This window comes from Ursus americanus, chromosome 16 (assembly GCF_024610735.1).
Source record: "Ursus americanus isolate L20-20 chromosome 16, mUrsAme1.1.p, whole genome shotgun sequence".
Classification (NCBI taxonomy): Eukaryota; Metazoa; Chordata; class Mammalia; order Carnivora; family Ursidae; genus Ursus; species Ursus americanus.
The window spans coordinates 47,703,463-47,720,693 of record NC_142142.1 but is presented as its reverse complement, the minus strand read 5'-3'; the positions used below and the strand labels follow the sequence as shown (position 1 = coordinate 47,720,693).

The window sequence follows — 17,231 nt, the reverse complement described above, 5'->3', positions numbered from 1 at the left end:
TTAGCTGCAAAAGCTTGTTAATGGAATACTTTACAAACCTTAAAAATGATCACTATGTAGATATATATTTACTGATATAGAAAGTTTTTCATGAGCTATTTAGCAAAAATGCAGGTTACACAACGACCTAAAAGTAATTCAATTTTGCTTAAAAAAAATATGTATCAACATAGCATGGGAAAATGGCCCAGAAAAAATACACACCATTAGGTGCATCCTCAGGCTTAACCTGCTAAATGTGTTGTCCAAAGCTTCCTAGTATGGCTGCGGCTCTAAATATGATAGGATATGCTTCACATATGAAAAGCTTTTGGTAACACTTATTACATGCTTAGCTCACTTAATAAAAAGGGAAACTACACCTACACGAAAACTATATGGGGTTACAGGTTTTTTGCCAATTTTCAGTTGGAAATTTTAAAAAATTCAAAATGTCTATCACTTGTATTTTTTAAAACAATTATTTAGAAAGAACTTTATTAATAGACCTTTATTCATTCATTTATTTAATCTTTCCTGAAGGAAAAAATATATAACACACTTATATACTTTCCCAGAGTAATTATGTTGTATTGGGGGTGCGCTTAAGCTGAAATATCAGAAAGATTTAGAAAATGAAACAGACTGGAGTCCCAGCTACCTAAAATGTCTAAGAATCTGGCAGGGTTTGGGTGTAGTGGGAATTTCTCTAAAAAGAAGGCTCTCTGGTGATATTAGGAGTCCACAAAGCAAAAGTTAAATGGGCTTTAAAAAATAAACTAACAAACAAACTTGCAAAAATTGAGAAAGCTAGTAATCCTAAGAGATTCTTTGAAGCTATTCAAGAGATTTTTCTCTTTAGACTTGTCTTATCAACCTCTTCCCCCAACCCACACCCCCACATTCAGCCTATAAATTTCTCTTTTGTCCTTTTTTTAAAAAGAACGAGATATAAAACTCTCCTTCTGAACACTTGATGTTTCTTCATCAATTGTCCCTCTTCTTTCATCTGAGCTTCTCAAAGGCTGGTCTATACTCAGTCTTCACTTATCTCCTGAATTCCTTATGCTATGGTTTCTACCCCCTCTCTGTACTAAAAGTGCTTCCCTTAAGATGAACAAACTCCTGTCCTTTAGGGATTAAAAAGTTCTCATCATTTTTGACTTCTCGATATTCTAGGTAAAGATCGGTGACATCCATCCTTGTGCTGTATTCACAGCAATCTATCAAAAGTGTTCTTTTATCTCTATAAGAGGAAGTTGAACCTGAGCAAGGTCAGTCATGAGCTGCCTCCTGCCCCACCTGCTCTCCCCACATGTATTTTATATTTTAGCAACATCACATCATAACCACGTCTCCTGTCTCTTCTGCCTGCTCACGTTCTATTATTTCCTGTGCCTGAAATGCTCTCCTCTACCCTGTTAACCTAGTCTTCATCATCTTTCAAAATGGCTCAGGATTTACCTTCAGCCTCCTCGATCATACTTCCAAAAGTGAATCACTTCTGCTGTTTGAATTCACTGTTTCTGTGTGGCTTATTTCCCATACTGTGTATTTCCTTCTAGATTATGGATGCCCTGGGGACAGATGTGGAGTATACTTATTCTCACTTTCTTTAGTGTTTAGTGCGGCATTTGGCATAGATTCAGTGTCTGGTTCATCTTTGTTTTTGTTTTGTTTTTGTTTGTTTGTTTTGGGTTCATCTTTGTTGAATGACACTAAATGAGATGGTAAATTTTTTGAGGGCACACATTTTATGAATAAATGAATGGGCAAATAGGCCTAATGGGAACCACTTGATAAAGTGTGAAAAAAGAGATAGTAGAGAAAACCAAACATATCTGTTGTCTCTCCATTTTTATGAAACAAATGATAAAGATATTCTTAGTCTCAGATTGTCTTGTAGGCAGCTAAATGGAGAAAGGCGACTGGAATGAAGTGTCACCTGGTGAAAGGACCCTAACGGTGACATTGTAGAGCCGTTGCCAAAATGTTCAAGTTCTGTTTTCAAGTATTTGGTAGCAAAATATTGGCATGTAGCTTCTAGAGTGTTGTTTTTCTGCCCTTCTCCGATAAATAGATAAGATGGGTTAGTTGTACATAAATGGATCCGTGTCAGATGAAAATAATTGTAAACTACCCAGGAGTGTTTCCCTCCTCTTCATTATTTTAATGCTATGAAAACTCTTCCTTTGATACTGAGGCTTATCCTAAACTAATGCATATTTTGAAGTATTACGATTTATTTTTTAGAACTGTGTATCCGTTCCCCACTAATGACTACTGCAGTGATGTGAATCCTGCACGGTCAGCGTCCTGCTGCGGGAAGCACCATTCTTGCTGTTAATCTCCACACTGAGAGGTGACCGGGAGGCAGGGAGCTTGCCACGCATCCCTAGGCTACGGCTTTGTAACATCTGCCTCCTGGAGCCCTTGTGGTTCCAAAGTCACAAGGGTTCTGATACGGTTTGGGTAATTTGTATGAAATGTTTAGTTAACTTTTATTAACACATTTAACTTGGCTAGCGAAGGAAGTGACCCTGCAGGCCTGAAGGGGTGGACTTTTGCTTTACATTGCTAAGGCCATGGAAAACCCAAGAGAATACTGCGCTCTGACTCTGTCCTCTTACCCCCTCCTCTCATTTTAACTTAGTTTATTCTGACATTTCATCCTTTCTTTTTCTTTCCCATGCTGTTTTATAAAACTATTTATTTCCTTTCGGCCACCATTTTATCTCTCTTTGCTTCCTCACTCCCCAATTCCTTCTTTAAATTAATATTATGTATTTCACATGGTCTGATTTGGAATTTTTTCCAGACAGTTGATAATAACAAGGAGTTAAAAAGCCATTGAAAATTATTAGGTCATTCCCAGATATATCACTTAAAATTGTTTATATTTCAAAGAGATAATATATGAAAGCAAAAGATGCTGTATGTATGCAGTGAGTTCAGGTGGTTCAAACGGGTGAACTTACTTCTTAAAGCAAATCTCCTTCCCGCCCTTATGCTTCCTTCCCTCTCTCTGGTATTAACCACCGGTACTAATTTTACTAATTTCTATTTTAGCCTATGCATATATAAGCAGATCGATCTATTTTTTTTTGTAAGGTTTAAAATGTATAGTTTGAGAGTCTGTAGGGTGGTATTTTGGTTTTTTTTTAAGTTGTGAGGGAGGCCAGTAGTATTCATAGTTTTTGAAGTATGGTACTGTACCATAAAGTCTTTTGTGAAGTAAGTACTGATCTTGCATACCAGCAGAAAGATCTATCTTGTATACCTTCCGGTGTTAGTGGTCAGAAATGTTCTGTTTTCAGTTGTGTTCAGTTTTAACTGGTTTTGACCTGACCCTTTGGGAACATAAAGTACAATAGTTGGACAGGTATGCGGAGTTTTAGGTGACTGGATGTTCTGTTCTGATACTAATCTGTTTGGCAGAAATGTACTGAGCAGCTTATCCTCCAGTTTGCACTTCATCCTGACTTTCTCCAAGCACTTTATAAGAGTGCATTAGAGTTAGGATTTGAGGCACAAAGCAGTTGAGATTTTCACAGGCACACTCCAGGACTTGGTAATGGAACCAAGCAACATCACCCAAGATTCCTGGCTCCTGCCTTTCAGAACCAATTGAAAATACTTTTAGAAATGCATTAAAACTCTGCCAACGGTAGAGGTAGTCAGATGTAATTTGACACCTGTTCTTTCCAGAAAGTCATAGATTACTCCCCCAACCCCCCCAAAAACCTTTTAAAAGGCTCCAGTTAAAGATCTTTTTCCATCCTCTATTTCCTCATTTTTCAGTCTGTTTGGTTTTCAGTTTTCCTTTCCCACCTACTGTTCCTCCTAAAACTGCCCCAACAGATTTTATGTAGATTTATGTTACTGATCCATTTTACAATCTTAATGTTCTAATTCAAAACTCATGTATTAATGTGTACACTATCTACATTCCTGGAAAGCTATTCCAGTAGAATATCCTGGAAAATGACCAGAGAAGGCGCCTGGCATTGCTTTTAAATCTTTAGGGGAAAAAAAAGAAGATTAAAAAAAAAAAAAAAAAGCCCCAGACTATTTGGAAGAGTTGTTAAAGCATGAGGCCATGAGGAACAACTTAAGTTCCCATGATTACTGGCTTACTAGCAGTTATTTTGAGTATCTCTCTAATGTTGCCATCCCTCGGTTTGCCTATATTTCAATTGTGTATAAGATTATTGCCCTTGATTGGTTTAAGTGGTTCTAAAGCCTCCACTTTAAAGATGTTATTTAAACTCGGTGAGTGTTATTTTGACAGTGACAGTTTAACACCCCCCCCACACACACTTTTTATTCTTTTGAACTGTTAATTGTATAGAAGGTAGCAGTGTAACTTCTTTGACGTTTGTTAAACATATCTAAAAATTCTGATGGCATTCTGCTTGAGCCAGGTCCTTGATGAGAACTGTGCTCTCTGTCACTAGTGGCCTAGGTCCTGCTCTGTGTTGTCTGCTGTTGGTGATAAGTTTACACTGTAAAAGAACCTTCCGCCTGAGGGTTCCTGGAGTCTTAGATGAACACGCACCAGTTCCATTTTGACACGATCAGTGCTGCAATAGAGGACAGCAGCAGACATTTATCACTCTGTGTGGACAGAAAGAACAAACTGTCTTGTGCTAAAACAGGTTCTGTCTTTAAGCTTACAAATGAGGATCCTGACCAAGGGCAGCCATGAATTTTCAAGATGACTTGTGATATCCTTATTATGAAATGTACTGGATAGTCTACACCTTGGTAAATGACACTTTTGTTCAGTAGATGGACGTGTGCTTGTTAGTATCTACTCTGTGTTCTAGGCATTTGTGAATTGATTTCACAAAGTACAGTGGACACGGTTCTGGTAGTAATCTAGGGAATGAACCAAGTTTATTTGTTTGTTTATTTATTTTTTTATTATTTTATGTCAGTCACCATACAGTACATCCTTAGTTTTTGATGTAGTGTTCCATGATTCATTGTTTGCGTATAACACCCAGTGCTCCATGCAATACGTGCCCTCCTTAATACCCATCACTGGGCTAACCCATCCCCCCCATCCCCCTCCCCTCTAAAACCCTCAGTTTGTTTCTGGAGTCCATAGTCTCTCATGGTTCTTCTCCCCCTCTGATTTCCCACCCTTCATTTTTCCCTTCCTTCTCCTAATGTCCTCCATGCTATTCCTTATGTTCCCCACATGTAAGTGAAGCCATATGATAATTGTCTTTCTCTGCTTGACTTATTTCACTCAGCATAATCCCCTCCAGTTCCACCCATGTTGACGCAAATGGTGGGTGTTCATCCTTTCTGATGGCTGAGTAATATTCCATTGTATATATGGACCACATCTTCTTTATCCATTCGTCTGGTGAAGGGCATCTTGGCTCCTTCCCCAGTTTGGCCATTGTGGACATTGCCGCTATGAATACTGGGGTGCATGTGCCCCTTCTTTTCACTACATCTGTATATTTGGGGTAAATACCCAGTAGTGCAATTGCTGGGTCATAGGGTAACTCTGTTTTTAACTTCTTGAGGAATCTCCATACTGTTTTCCAAAGTGGCTGTACCAATTTGCATTCCCACCAACAGTGTAAGAGGGTTCCCCTTTCTCCACATCCTCCCCAACATTTGTTGTTTCCTGCCTTGTCAATTTTTAAAGACCACTTTTTCTTTTTTAACAATTTATTTATTTGTGAGAGAGAGAGAGGAGGGGCAGAAGGAGAGGGAGGGAGAGAATCCCAAGCAGACTCAATGCCCAGTGTGGAGCCTGACATGGGGCTCCATCTCATGACCTTGAGAGCATGACCTTGAGCCGAAACCAAGAGTCTGACGCTCAACCAACTGCACCACCCAGGCGACCCTAAAGACTACTTTTATATTCATGAGTTTTTTAAAATTCTTATTACAAACCTGAGAGAAGAATTTTCGCCCATCCATAGGTATGAAAATTAAAGTAGAGAGGTTACATAACTAGCTTATGTTCTACCCAGCTAGTAAATGACAGAGGCTGTCTTCTGTGTTCCTGTGCTTTCTACCGTGCTACAACCTCCTGTAATATATAATTAGTAACATCTGTATATTTTAGAATTTTACAACAGCCCTGTAATCCCAGTCATGCATTTGTATATTTTAGAGCTCGGTGGGAACCCTGAAATCCAAGTATAGATATTCATATCTTTCTTTACAAAGACAGTTGAGTCCGAGAGAAATAGTATCTTGCCCGATGACACAAAACTGTAGAACCGAGTGGGGCTTACACTACTCACCGTCCTGAATTCTCTGCTCTTTCTACTCAGCACACTGGAGGCTACTTAGCTATCACTTCTCAGCCACATTTATTGAGTTATGTGTAGTGCACTGAGCCAGATGCTGTGAATTCATACTGGAGAAATAAAATTACACACCTCCGCTCCCCTTCATAATAGGATGGTGGAGTTAGGACAGTCACATGAGAAAAATACCTAATGCCCAGTGTCATTAAACTGTATAAGCAAAAGTAAACCCGTGTAACACAGTGAAGTAAATGTGTCACTTCCAATGGTAAACAATTCGGAGCATTATCTGGCTGGTATCGAACAGCCTTCTGAGAAGTTTTTGATGCTCAGACCTGCTGGTTGCTTCTCTAGGACCACATACCAGTAGTCCTCTTCAGCCTCTTCAGCTCTACTTGCTGCTTCTCTGTTATCTATAACCGTGTTCAGCCCTCTTCTGTTTTAAGAGGAAAGATCTGGACAGTTGTCCCAATTCCCTACTCCTTCCTGTTCCTGCCTCATTTATCAGCCTATTTCATCCTCTCCTGCTTGTCAGCTGCCCTTCTAATCAAACCTTCTCAACATGTTGACTGTACGCTCTCCTCTGGTTATTCCTTTTCTTTTCCTTCATGACTCTGCTTCCTGTGCCTGTCCCTTAAACGTCAGTGTCCCGGAGAGTTCTATTGTCCTGCTGTTCTCACTAGTAATATTTCCTATATCCTGATGATGCCAAAATCTTCCCCTCCAGCTCACATTTCTCACCCAACTGCAGACTGTTTTCTTGGATAGTCCACAAAGCCTCAGGCTGAATGTGTATGCAGTGGGAGTCATCATTTTTTTCTGTAAAACTCTCTCTCTTCATATTTTCTTTTTACTTAATGGTATCATCAGACACCTGGGGGTCAGTCTTCTCCTCAGCCCCCATAATTCCTGAAAAGCTTGCTTTCTAAATTGACCTTGAATCTGCCACTGCTTTCTCTTTGTCCTTCCACTGTATTACCTCAGGCCCTCGTCAGCTCTCTCCTCTTTTGTTTTGGGTGTTTTTTTTTTTTTTTTAACATTTTAGAGCGTTGCACTTTGTTTTTTATTGAAGTGTAACTAACATACAATGTTATATTAGTTTCAGATGTACAACAATCCTGTACATCACTCAATACTCACCATGGTAAATGTAGTCAGCATGCAATGTTATTACATACATACAACGTTAGTACAATATTATTACATACATACAACGTTGTATGTATTATTATTACCATATTATTGACTATATTCCCTATGCTGTATTTTTATTTTATCTCCATGACTTTTTTATAACTGGAAGTCTGTATCTCTTAATCCTTTTTATCTATTTTGTTCATCTCCCCACCTATCTCCTGTCTGTCAACCATCAGTTTTTCTTTGTATTTAAAAGTCTGGTTTTTGGGGTGCCTCGGTGGCTCAGTTGGTTAAGCATCTGCCTTTGGCTCAGGTCATGATCCCAGGGTTCTGGGATTGAGCCCCACGTCGGGCTCTCTGCTCAGCGGGAGCCTGCTTCTCCCTCTCCCTGCCACTCCCCTGCTTGTACTCTCTCTCTCTGTGTGTCATATAAAGAAGTAAAATCTTTAAAAAAATTTTTTTTAAATGAAAGTCTGGTTTTGGGGCACCTGGGTGGCTCAGTCTGTTGGGCGTCCAACTCTTGATTTCTGCTCAGGTCATGAGAGCAAGCCCTGCGTCTGGCTCCGTGCTCAGGGGGGAGTCTGCTTGAGATTCTGTCCTTCTATTGCCCCTCCTCCCCTCTCAAATAAATACATAAATAAAATCTTTTAAAAAAAAAAGGTCTGGTTTTTTGTTTGTTTTGTTTTTTAAATTCCATATGTAAGTGAAATCACATGGTATTTGTTTTTCTGACTTATTTCATTTAGCATAATGCCCTCTAGGTCCATCCATTTTGTCCCAAACGGCAAGATCTCATTCTTTTTTATGGCTGAGTCATATTCTATTGTATGTGTGTATGTATATACACACCACATCCTCTGTATGCATTCATCTGTTGAGGGACGCTTGGGTCGCTTCCTTATCTTGGCTATTGTAAGTAATGCTGCAATAAACATAGGGTGCATATACGTTTTCAAATTAGTGTTTTCATTTTCTTTGGATGAATATTCAGTAGAGAAAATACTGGGTTATATGGTTTCTCTATTTTTAATTTTTGGAGGAACCTCAGTATAGTTTTCTACAGTGGCTGCACCAATTCACATTCCCACCAACAGTGCATGAGGGTTCCATTTACTCCACGTCCTCTCCCAGCACTTATTTCTTGTCTTTTTGATACTAGCCGTTCTGACTGATGTGAGGTGGTGCCTTATTGTGGTTTTGATTTGCATTTCTCTGATAATTAGTGATACTGAGCATCTTTTCACGGGCCTGTTGGCCACCTGTAGTCTTCTTTGGAAAAGTGTCTATTCACATCCTCTGCCTGTGTTTTGATCGGATCATTTGTTCTTTTTAGTGTTGAGTTATTTAAGTTCTTTCTGTATTTTGGATACTAACCCCTTATTGGATATATCATTTGCAAATGTCTTTTCCCATCTAGTAGGTTGCCTTTTTGTTTTGTTGATGGTTTCCTCTGCTGTGCAAAAGCTTTTCATTTTGATGTAGTCCCAATAATTTATTTTTGCTTTTATTTTCCTCGTCTTGGGTCTCCTGTATTTTTGTAGTCTCCTTCTAGCTCTTCTTCCTGCCTTCAATATGTACAACCTCATATTCATCAGCTATTTGATTGTCAGAACGAGTTTTCCAAAAATTTTGGTTGCTGTATTCCCTTCCTTAATACCTGTTAATTTCTTCTTGTTTTCTAGGGAATGAAGTTCAGCTTCTTAACATAGCACACATGATCTCCACTGAGGTTCCTGTTTAGTTACTCCTGATGCTGTTTTCTGTTAGACCATGTATATTCACATTGTTATACTTTTTTTCATGATATCCCCTCTTCTTAGAGTCCTCTTTATTTTCCTCCCTTTTTCTGATTATTTTAATAAAAACTCATCATCTGATAGTTGGAACTACAGAAGTCAATTGCCTGTATTTTGATTTACATTTAATAGAGATAATAGGCCAGCCCCTCAAGATACTGGATTAGTAGGCTCTCAGAAATTAGCATGTTGTTAATATTACCCATTTTAACCTATGTGTGAGTACTGAGAGGATGCTGGAGTTACTGTATGTTTCGGCCCGTAGCTGAAGTTAGACAGTGAAGACTCTACCCAAACTCAAAACCAAAAGAAAAAACGTTCTGTATTAGTCAGGATTGGGTCCATTAGTAAGTAACTGAAAAATTGAACAGTGGCTTAAGTAAAACAGAGGGTTATGTATCTTTCACTGAAATTTCCAGAGATAGGCCCCCCAGCACCACTATGGCAGCTCAGTTCCATGAAGTCCTCAGGGACTTAAATTCCGTTCACCTCTTTGTTCCACCTTCCTTAGAGTATGTTCCTTGGGCCCGTAGTGCAAAGCGTCATTTGTTTTCTAGGCAACAGAATTGACCCAGAGACGAAGGAGGCAAAGGCTGTACTCTGGCTATCTTTTAAGGATGATTACCGGAAGCTGCCATAGACTATTTCTATCCCATCAACTAGAACTTAGTCATATACTCAACCCTAAGCACTAAGTACACAGTTAAAAATACTTTTACTTAGGTGCCTGGGTGGCTCAGTTGGTTACACGTCTGACTCTTGATCTCAGTTCAGGTCTCCATCTCAGGGTTGTGAGTTCAAGCTCTACATTGGGCTCCATGCTGGGTGTGGAGCCTACTTTAAAAAAAAAAATTCTTTTACTATGGAAGAAGAGGAGAATGGATTTTGAGGGATAAATATCAAAGGATTCATACAAACTCTTTAGTCTGATATTGAGTCTGCACCTTTCTTTTTAGTCCTTTTTCCTCTTACCACATAAACCCTATGTACCAGTGAAAAGTCTTCCTGTTACCCCTGACTGGAAGGGATTATCTCCTCATCTACATCTTGTGGCACTGTTAAGCTATATTGCAATTATCGTATGCTGAACTGCATTGCTGTCATTTGTCTGCAAACATAGCTCCCCTGAATCGTAAGGTCTCACCACAATGTAAATTCCTGAGGGTAGTGACCTTGTCTTATATGACTGCAGTGCCTGGGCTAGTGCCTTACAAGTAATTGGTTTGCAATAAAAATTTCTTATATGGCAAATAAATAACTTTGATGATTTCTTGGTTTCTTATAGAATTTTAGGAAAGGAAGATGGATCAACCTAGTGGAAGGAGTTTTATGCAAGTATTATGTGAAAAGTATAGTCCTGAAAATTTCCCTTACCGTCGTGGTCCTGGGATGGGAGTCCATGTCCCAGCCACACCTCAGGGCTCTCCTATGAAAGGTAAGAAAGGTGTGACCTTAAACATTTATTTACTAGAGCTTCGTACTTAGGACCTCAAACCAGAATATTGTCTTGTTTGCAGAGTATTTCCTTTATTTCGGGATTAGAATTGTGTAGCCTTTCTCCTTCGTTATGATATCAGTTTTTCCGAAAAGCTCAAAAGGATTTCTTTTCCTCCTGATTGGCCAGAAGGCATCTTAGTTGTACTTACATGGCACGAACGACATTTGAGTGGTAATGTTTCAAATAGGTATTCTGTCAAGGAACTTGGAGGATGCAAGACAGTACAAGACTGGCTGGTGTCCCCAGTGACCTTATAGCCTAACTAGATTACAAGATATTCACATTTACAAACCTGTAACATAAGGCTGGTTATGTTGAACCGAATGATTGGCACAGTGATTGGGAAAAAAATTTAAGAGAGAGTTAATTAGTATGATCAGGAAAGGATTCAAAGCTGTGAGACTTGAACTAATCCCTTAAGAATATAGAACTTTGTTAGAGGGGAGATCACGGCGTTCTAGGAGGGGGGTTATGGTGTGAGAGAGATCAACAGCATTGAGAAGTGTGCAAGGTGTTTCTCTCACTTACATCGTAACCTCATTTGTATTTAATAGGTCTTGGAAGTAGTTCTTTGTGAGTATGGTAGTCAGGATTGAACAGTGTTTTAGTTCTTGTGTTCCTCAATACAACTTGTCTTATCACTCCATATAAACTGGAATAGCGGAAAGACATGGATTTCTTACTTGGTCATTTTTTTTCAGGACGCAAATCCATTCTGAAAAAATTTGATACTGAAAAGTACTGAGTTGAAAAATTATATAATTTGAGGCCTCCATGAATAAAATATTTCCTTTATGAGTCTTTATTTTATACCAAATAGGGAAAGAGTTATTGAATTCTCATGTCTGTCCTTTTTACGAGGGCAAGTGTGGTTTTATTGACACATATTTTTTTTTTTTAAGATTTTATTTATTTGACATAGAGCGAGAGAGGGAACACAAGCAGGGGGAGTGGGAGAGGAAGAAGCAGGCTCCCAGCGGAGCAGGGAGCCCGATGCGGGGCTCCATCCTAGGACTCCGGGATCACGCCCTGAGCAGAAGGCAGACGCTTAACGACTGAGCCACCCAGGCGCCCCAACACATGTATTTTTTAACCAGGCAGTAGTTTGACTACCCCAGTTTGACCAAATTCGTTAAATAGCTTAAGACTCTGAAATAGTTCCTCGCACTACAATTATGTATTTTTAAAAGTCTGATTTTCATAAGGGACACATTTCTCCATGGATATGAAATGGAAATGATTGATAGACAAGTAAGAGAGAAAGAGACATAGATTTTTAAATGGATCCACTTAAGCAAGGAAGATTTCTTCAATGATATGAATTTGAAGAACAAAAGTGGTTTCACAGTAGACCATCTAATGGTTTGAGATAATTTTCCAGGGCAGCAAAAGGCAGAAATATACATCAGACAAAAGGGAGCTATCCAGAATGATACTTTTGAACTAAATTTAAAAAAAGAAGGAATTGAGGCCAATTAGAAGACAGTGGGAGTCCAGATGAATCCCATGTTCTTGTTCAGATGATGAGCTGAGAGCATGGACGATAGCCGTATTGTTGGCAGCTGAGATCAACCATCCTGCCAGGGCCAAAGCCTACAAGACTTTTTTTGTGGCACTGGTCCAGTACGTTAATCTCTTCCTGGGCCATATTTGGCTCTTTCCCCTTAGAATTCAGTACCCTTGGACCCCAACACATTCTGTTTTTTTCCCAGGCCCTCATGTAATTTCACACTATTTGACTCTGATTCCTAGGGGCTGAATGTATGTAGACAAGAATTGGACTGATTTAAAAGGTGTTGTGTTTCCCCCGTGATTCAGATCGCCTCAACCTCCCGAGTGTGCTGGTGTTGAACAGCTGTGGGATAACATGTGCAGGAGACGAGAAAGAAATCGCTGCCTTCTGTGCTCACGTGTCAGAACTAGATCTTTCTGACAACAAACTCGAAGACTGGCATGAGGTAAAGTTTTCATGTTGCTGCATTTTGGCGACTTCTGCCGAATTCCTGGTTCTCACCTGAGATTCTTGTCCCTGTGTCGCAAGATAAAAAATGGACCGCTTCAGCTGTTCTATGGTGATTTTTCAATTAACATTGTTATTGCGAATTTGTTTTTCATTAATATGAAAAGCACTGGGGAGCATTGAGAGGTTAATAAGACCACAGAGGTTTAGACTGCTAGCAATGAGTTGGGTTTTTTACTGTCTCACTGGTTTACACATCCTGTGTTCATTCTGGACCACCATTTCAACATTTAGTGCTCAAAATTGACATAAAAATTGCTTTGAGCTCTAAACTCAGATTATAAAAATATTTTTTTTGGTACTGAAATTTACTCCAAATATTTTAGAACTTTCCCTTATTTTATTAAGTCTCATGGGTGGTTTGACATAACTGATGTCTTTTGACCTCAGAGTAAGTCACACCAAGCAGACAAATAAAAGTATTACAGCATTCTTTTATTGTTATATGTAACATTGCCTACCTGACGATAACATTACCTCGTGGAAGCTATGCTTAAGAATTAGGGGGAAATAGTTCTTTTTCGTTGATTCATTCTCCTGCCATAATTTGGGATCTTCTTTCTTGAGAAAGCTTCCTGATGGATCTTTCTGCCTCTGGTTTTATTTTGCTTCCTGTAAACTATCTTCTATAGTGTGACCAGACCCCTTTTAATCAATGAAAAAGATTAAAGTCCTATAGTTGCTCAAAGTCCTATCGTTGTTTTTCACCGCCTAGAAACTAGGGCCTGGACGCTGTAAATGTAGCCTCTACCATATGGCCCTTGGCTACTTTTAGAGCTTTACCTCCATCTTTAGCCATATGCTTTTTCTTGCAGCTCATGATAAACTCTTGACATGAAAAGCTTCCTTGCTTTTATTCATTCTGAATCTACTGCTCTTTTTCCTTGTCTACCTGACCTCTTCCTCTGTATCTTTCAAGACTTGGCCCAAGTCGCTATTCCTCTATGAAACTTTCCCTGGCTCTCACTCAGGAAGAGGCAGATTATCCCAGTACCTATATCACGATGCTGTGATAAATGCAATCACTTATCACAACGTAGTGCAATCTCTTACTTACTTGACAGTTTTCCTAAGACTGTGAGCTTATTCAAAGTAGAGATTTTTGTCTTTATTACCATCAGCACCCAGAGTGTCATACTAGGTACTCAAATGTTTATTGATTGCATTAATGAACAAACGATTATATCTTAAGGATCAATCAAAACCACTTGCTTCAACTTTTCCTATGATCTTAAGAAACTCACTTAATCCTTTAGTGCTTCACTTTGCTCATCCCTAAGACAGGGCTGCAGATAAAATTCATCATTGAGGGCTTTGTAGGTATTAAATGCTATACAAATCTGAAGACAGCTTTTTTAAGAAAATTCTGTCTACAACCTAGTCTTCTTCAGCTTTTCTTATATTTCTCTGTTTCATTGTCTAATCTGATAACTATGCTTCTGGTTATATTTCCTATTTTTATTGAGATGTTTACCAAATTCTTTGAGATGCACACCAAATTCTTTGAGATGCATGTTTGATTTTTAAGTGACTTGTTAATATGTGCCGATTTACTGGGCTGTTCCAAGAAATAATCTCTGTTTGTACATGTGTTTATTAATTCATGTATCTAAACAACTAGTATAGTTCACTGTTATGCAGATTACAGTTTGTGCCTTCTTGGTCCTTTGAGATGCTTAAGTGACGTGCGTGCTCTGTCCACACTGCACAGATGCCAGAAGAGCTGCCTTGTTCACCCTCCTCCCTGATTCCCCCAGTAGTCTGCTGCTGAACGTCTGGTGAGAGTTTTTAACCTGCATGGGTGACAAGTCAGACCAAATTTTTCTCTGAATCTTTTCACCTCCTATGTTCATAGGCTGATTCCCTTAAATGTGTTTCTTTGGGAGTGTAAAATTTCAGAAAGGTTTTGTGCTTCGTGCTCTGACCATGTACATAAGCTAAGCCTTTGCCAAGAGGTGGGAGCAGTTCCATAGTGATAGAGCTGCTGCCTCAGGAGAACAATCTATGTCAGTATGGATCAGAACACAAAGTTCACGGGGCGCCTGGGTGGCACAGCGGTTAAGCGTCTGCCTTCGGCTCAGGGCGTGATCCCGGCGTTCTGGGATCGAGCCCCACATCAGGCTCCTCCGCTATGAGCCTGCTTCTTCCTCTCCCACTCCCCCTGCTTGTGTTCCCTCTCTCGCTGGCTGTCTCTCTCTCTGTCAAATAAATAAATAAAATCTTTAAAAAAAAAAAAAAGAACACAAAGTTCACACTAGGCAATTCAGCCTTTTCTCTGCTTAGACAAAGGTCTACACTAAATATTTTCCAGGCCGCACGGACATATATGGACAGAGGGTCCTGTGTTCCTTTGAGCTCTGTTTGTGCTCCGTGGATATCTTCTTACATGTGCTCTATAGTCTGTTTCCAGGCAGTTTTCAAATAAGTCTTCGCTTCTGCTACCCTTCAGTCTTCCATCTTCCAATTTATTTTTATTTTCATCATTCCTTTATTTTTTGCCCTTTGCTTTAACTGTAGTTGATCCCAATCTTCTAGAATATCTATCAGAGCACAGGGAGGTGGGAGAAGTACTGACAGCAGAAGCATATTGATTTTTAGGATTGATTAAACTCTTTGCTAGGCTACCAATGCCTCATAGGTCACAGTTTTAAGATGTTACATTTCAACCCCATTGCAACCCATATACCTGATGAGCAAAAAGATAATTTGTCCTTGGCCATTAAGTAAGTTTATTTTGGCCTGTATTTGAGATAGCAAAATAATATAGTCTGTTCTTTTAGTGTTTTGAATGGTCACTAATGTTATAAGTTACTTCTTTTGTAGTTTAAACTACTGGCTGCTGGATATCCAGAGATAAAGATAAATACAAGTGAGAGGTGTAATACTGTTGGAGGAGGCAAAGATCTGTCTCCATCCTTCTAAAATTGGGCTTCCACGTGTGAAAAAGGATGGATTTTTTTAGCTTTTGACTTGAATTTTAGCTAAGTACATTTTCGTCTCACCTTTCCCAAGGCATCTCCTTTTTCCTCCCTTCCTTATCAAAACCATTTTATAAAAGAAATTAAACCAAGTAGTTGAGAGGAGGGAGGAATTAGCCCCTCAGGTGAGGCAGAGAATACCTTGGGTATAAGTTACAGATTGTAATCTTACAACCCTTTCCCCTTTTTTCTTAAAACTTTAGTTTCTTCATTTCTAGAAGCCAGAGTAGAGGGTCCTCTATTAAATCATAGAATTGTGGAGACCGAGAAGGTCATGTAAGTTCTTGTCCGTGTTTCTGTGCATGAACAACGCAGGATTAAACTGCAGGGGTTCGTTTGCATGCAGACTTCTTACAGGACATTACTGTAAATAAAATTCCTCTTCCTTACGGTGTTCTTAATAATATTTTCTCTAGGTGGGTGGGGTATGGGCTAAATGGGTGATGGAAATTAAGGAGAGCACTTGTGATGAGCACTGGGTGTTATATGTAAGTGATGAATCACCAAATTCTACTCCTGAAACCAATATTACACTCTACATTAACTAATTAGAATTTTAATTAAAACTTGAAACATAAGGAAAAAAAAGTACAAAGGTTAAGTATAAAAGAGGATCTCTCTCTTTTTTTTTTTTTTTTTTGAGATGGGGGGAGAGAGAGAGAGAGAGAGAGAGGGTGAGGAGAGGCAAAGGAAGAGAGAGAGAATTCCAAGCAGGCTCCATGCCCAGCATGGAGCCCAATATGGGGCTCAATCCCACGACCCTGAGATCATGACCTGAGCCGAAATCAAGAGTTGGATGCTTAACTGAGCCACCCAGGCGCCCCAAGAGGGTCTCTTTTGTGTAAAATTCTAGAATAGCTAGAGATGTAAGTATATATGTTGGAATATGCATACTTTTTTTTTTTTCTGGGAAGAATCACAAGAAAAATTTCAATTTGTTCTGTTCGAATTTCATAACTGTGAACATTTTGTTATTGTTTTGTTTTGACGTCAGTGAAGATAGTGGGCTGTTGAATTTAGGCTGTTTTTTCGTTTTCTTTATGTTTCTCTACATGAAAACAAAATAAAACACATGTTACTACAACAAAGCAAAAGCAAAACAAAAAAATTTTCTCTTGCTCACTTTATTGTAAGAATACAGTCTGTAATACATACAACATACAAGGTATGTTAATCGACTGTTGATGTTATCTGTAAGGCTTCCTATCCACAGTAAGCTGTCAGTAAAGTTTTGGAGGAGTCAAAATGTACAGGAAGATTTTCAGCTTTGTAGGTGTTGGCGCCCCCTAACTTCTGCATTGTTCAAGGGTCCGCTGTATCACAGTAGCTAGAGGAGTCTTTTCTTTTTTCTTTTTAGAATTTAAAAAAAGGTAAGTCAGTGTACTGCTCTAGAAACTTACTGAATGTTTGTCAGCGTTTGCTATTAGGACATTTTTATAAGTAAACTTAATTAATATACTCTCTAAAATCTTATCATTAATGTAAGGTACCCCAAAATCCTTTTTAACATTAGCCTTTTAAAGAATGTAGCTATTTATTTCT

The 17,231-nt window shown here is 39.0% G+C and overlaps 1 protein-coding gene across 6 annotated transcripts in view; it reads left to right on the top strand.

Moving 5' to 3' along the window:
* TBCEL (tubulin folding cofactor E like) overlaps positions 1-17,231 on the top strand; it is a 74,884-nt gene that overhangs the window by 13,759 nt on the left and 43,894 nt on the right. For 4 of the 6 annotated variants that reach the window (XM_045797996.2, XM_045797993.2, XM_045797995.2 and 1 more), the window contains 2 exons: positions 10,479-10,628; positions 12,510-12,649. In XM_045797996.2, coding sequence (XP_045653952.1) covers positions 10,496-10,628; positions 12,510-12,649 — 273 coding nt within the window. In that variant the 5' untranslated portion in view covers positions 10,479-10,495. Of the gene's footprint in view, positions 1-10,478; positions 10,629-12,509; positions 12,650-17,231 lie in introns of those variants that run through there. The other 2 variants (XM_087868357.1, XM_087868356.1) reach the window with 2 other exon arrangements.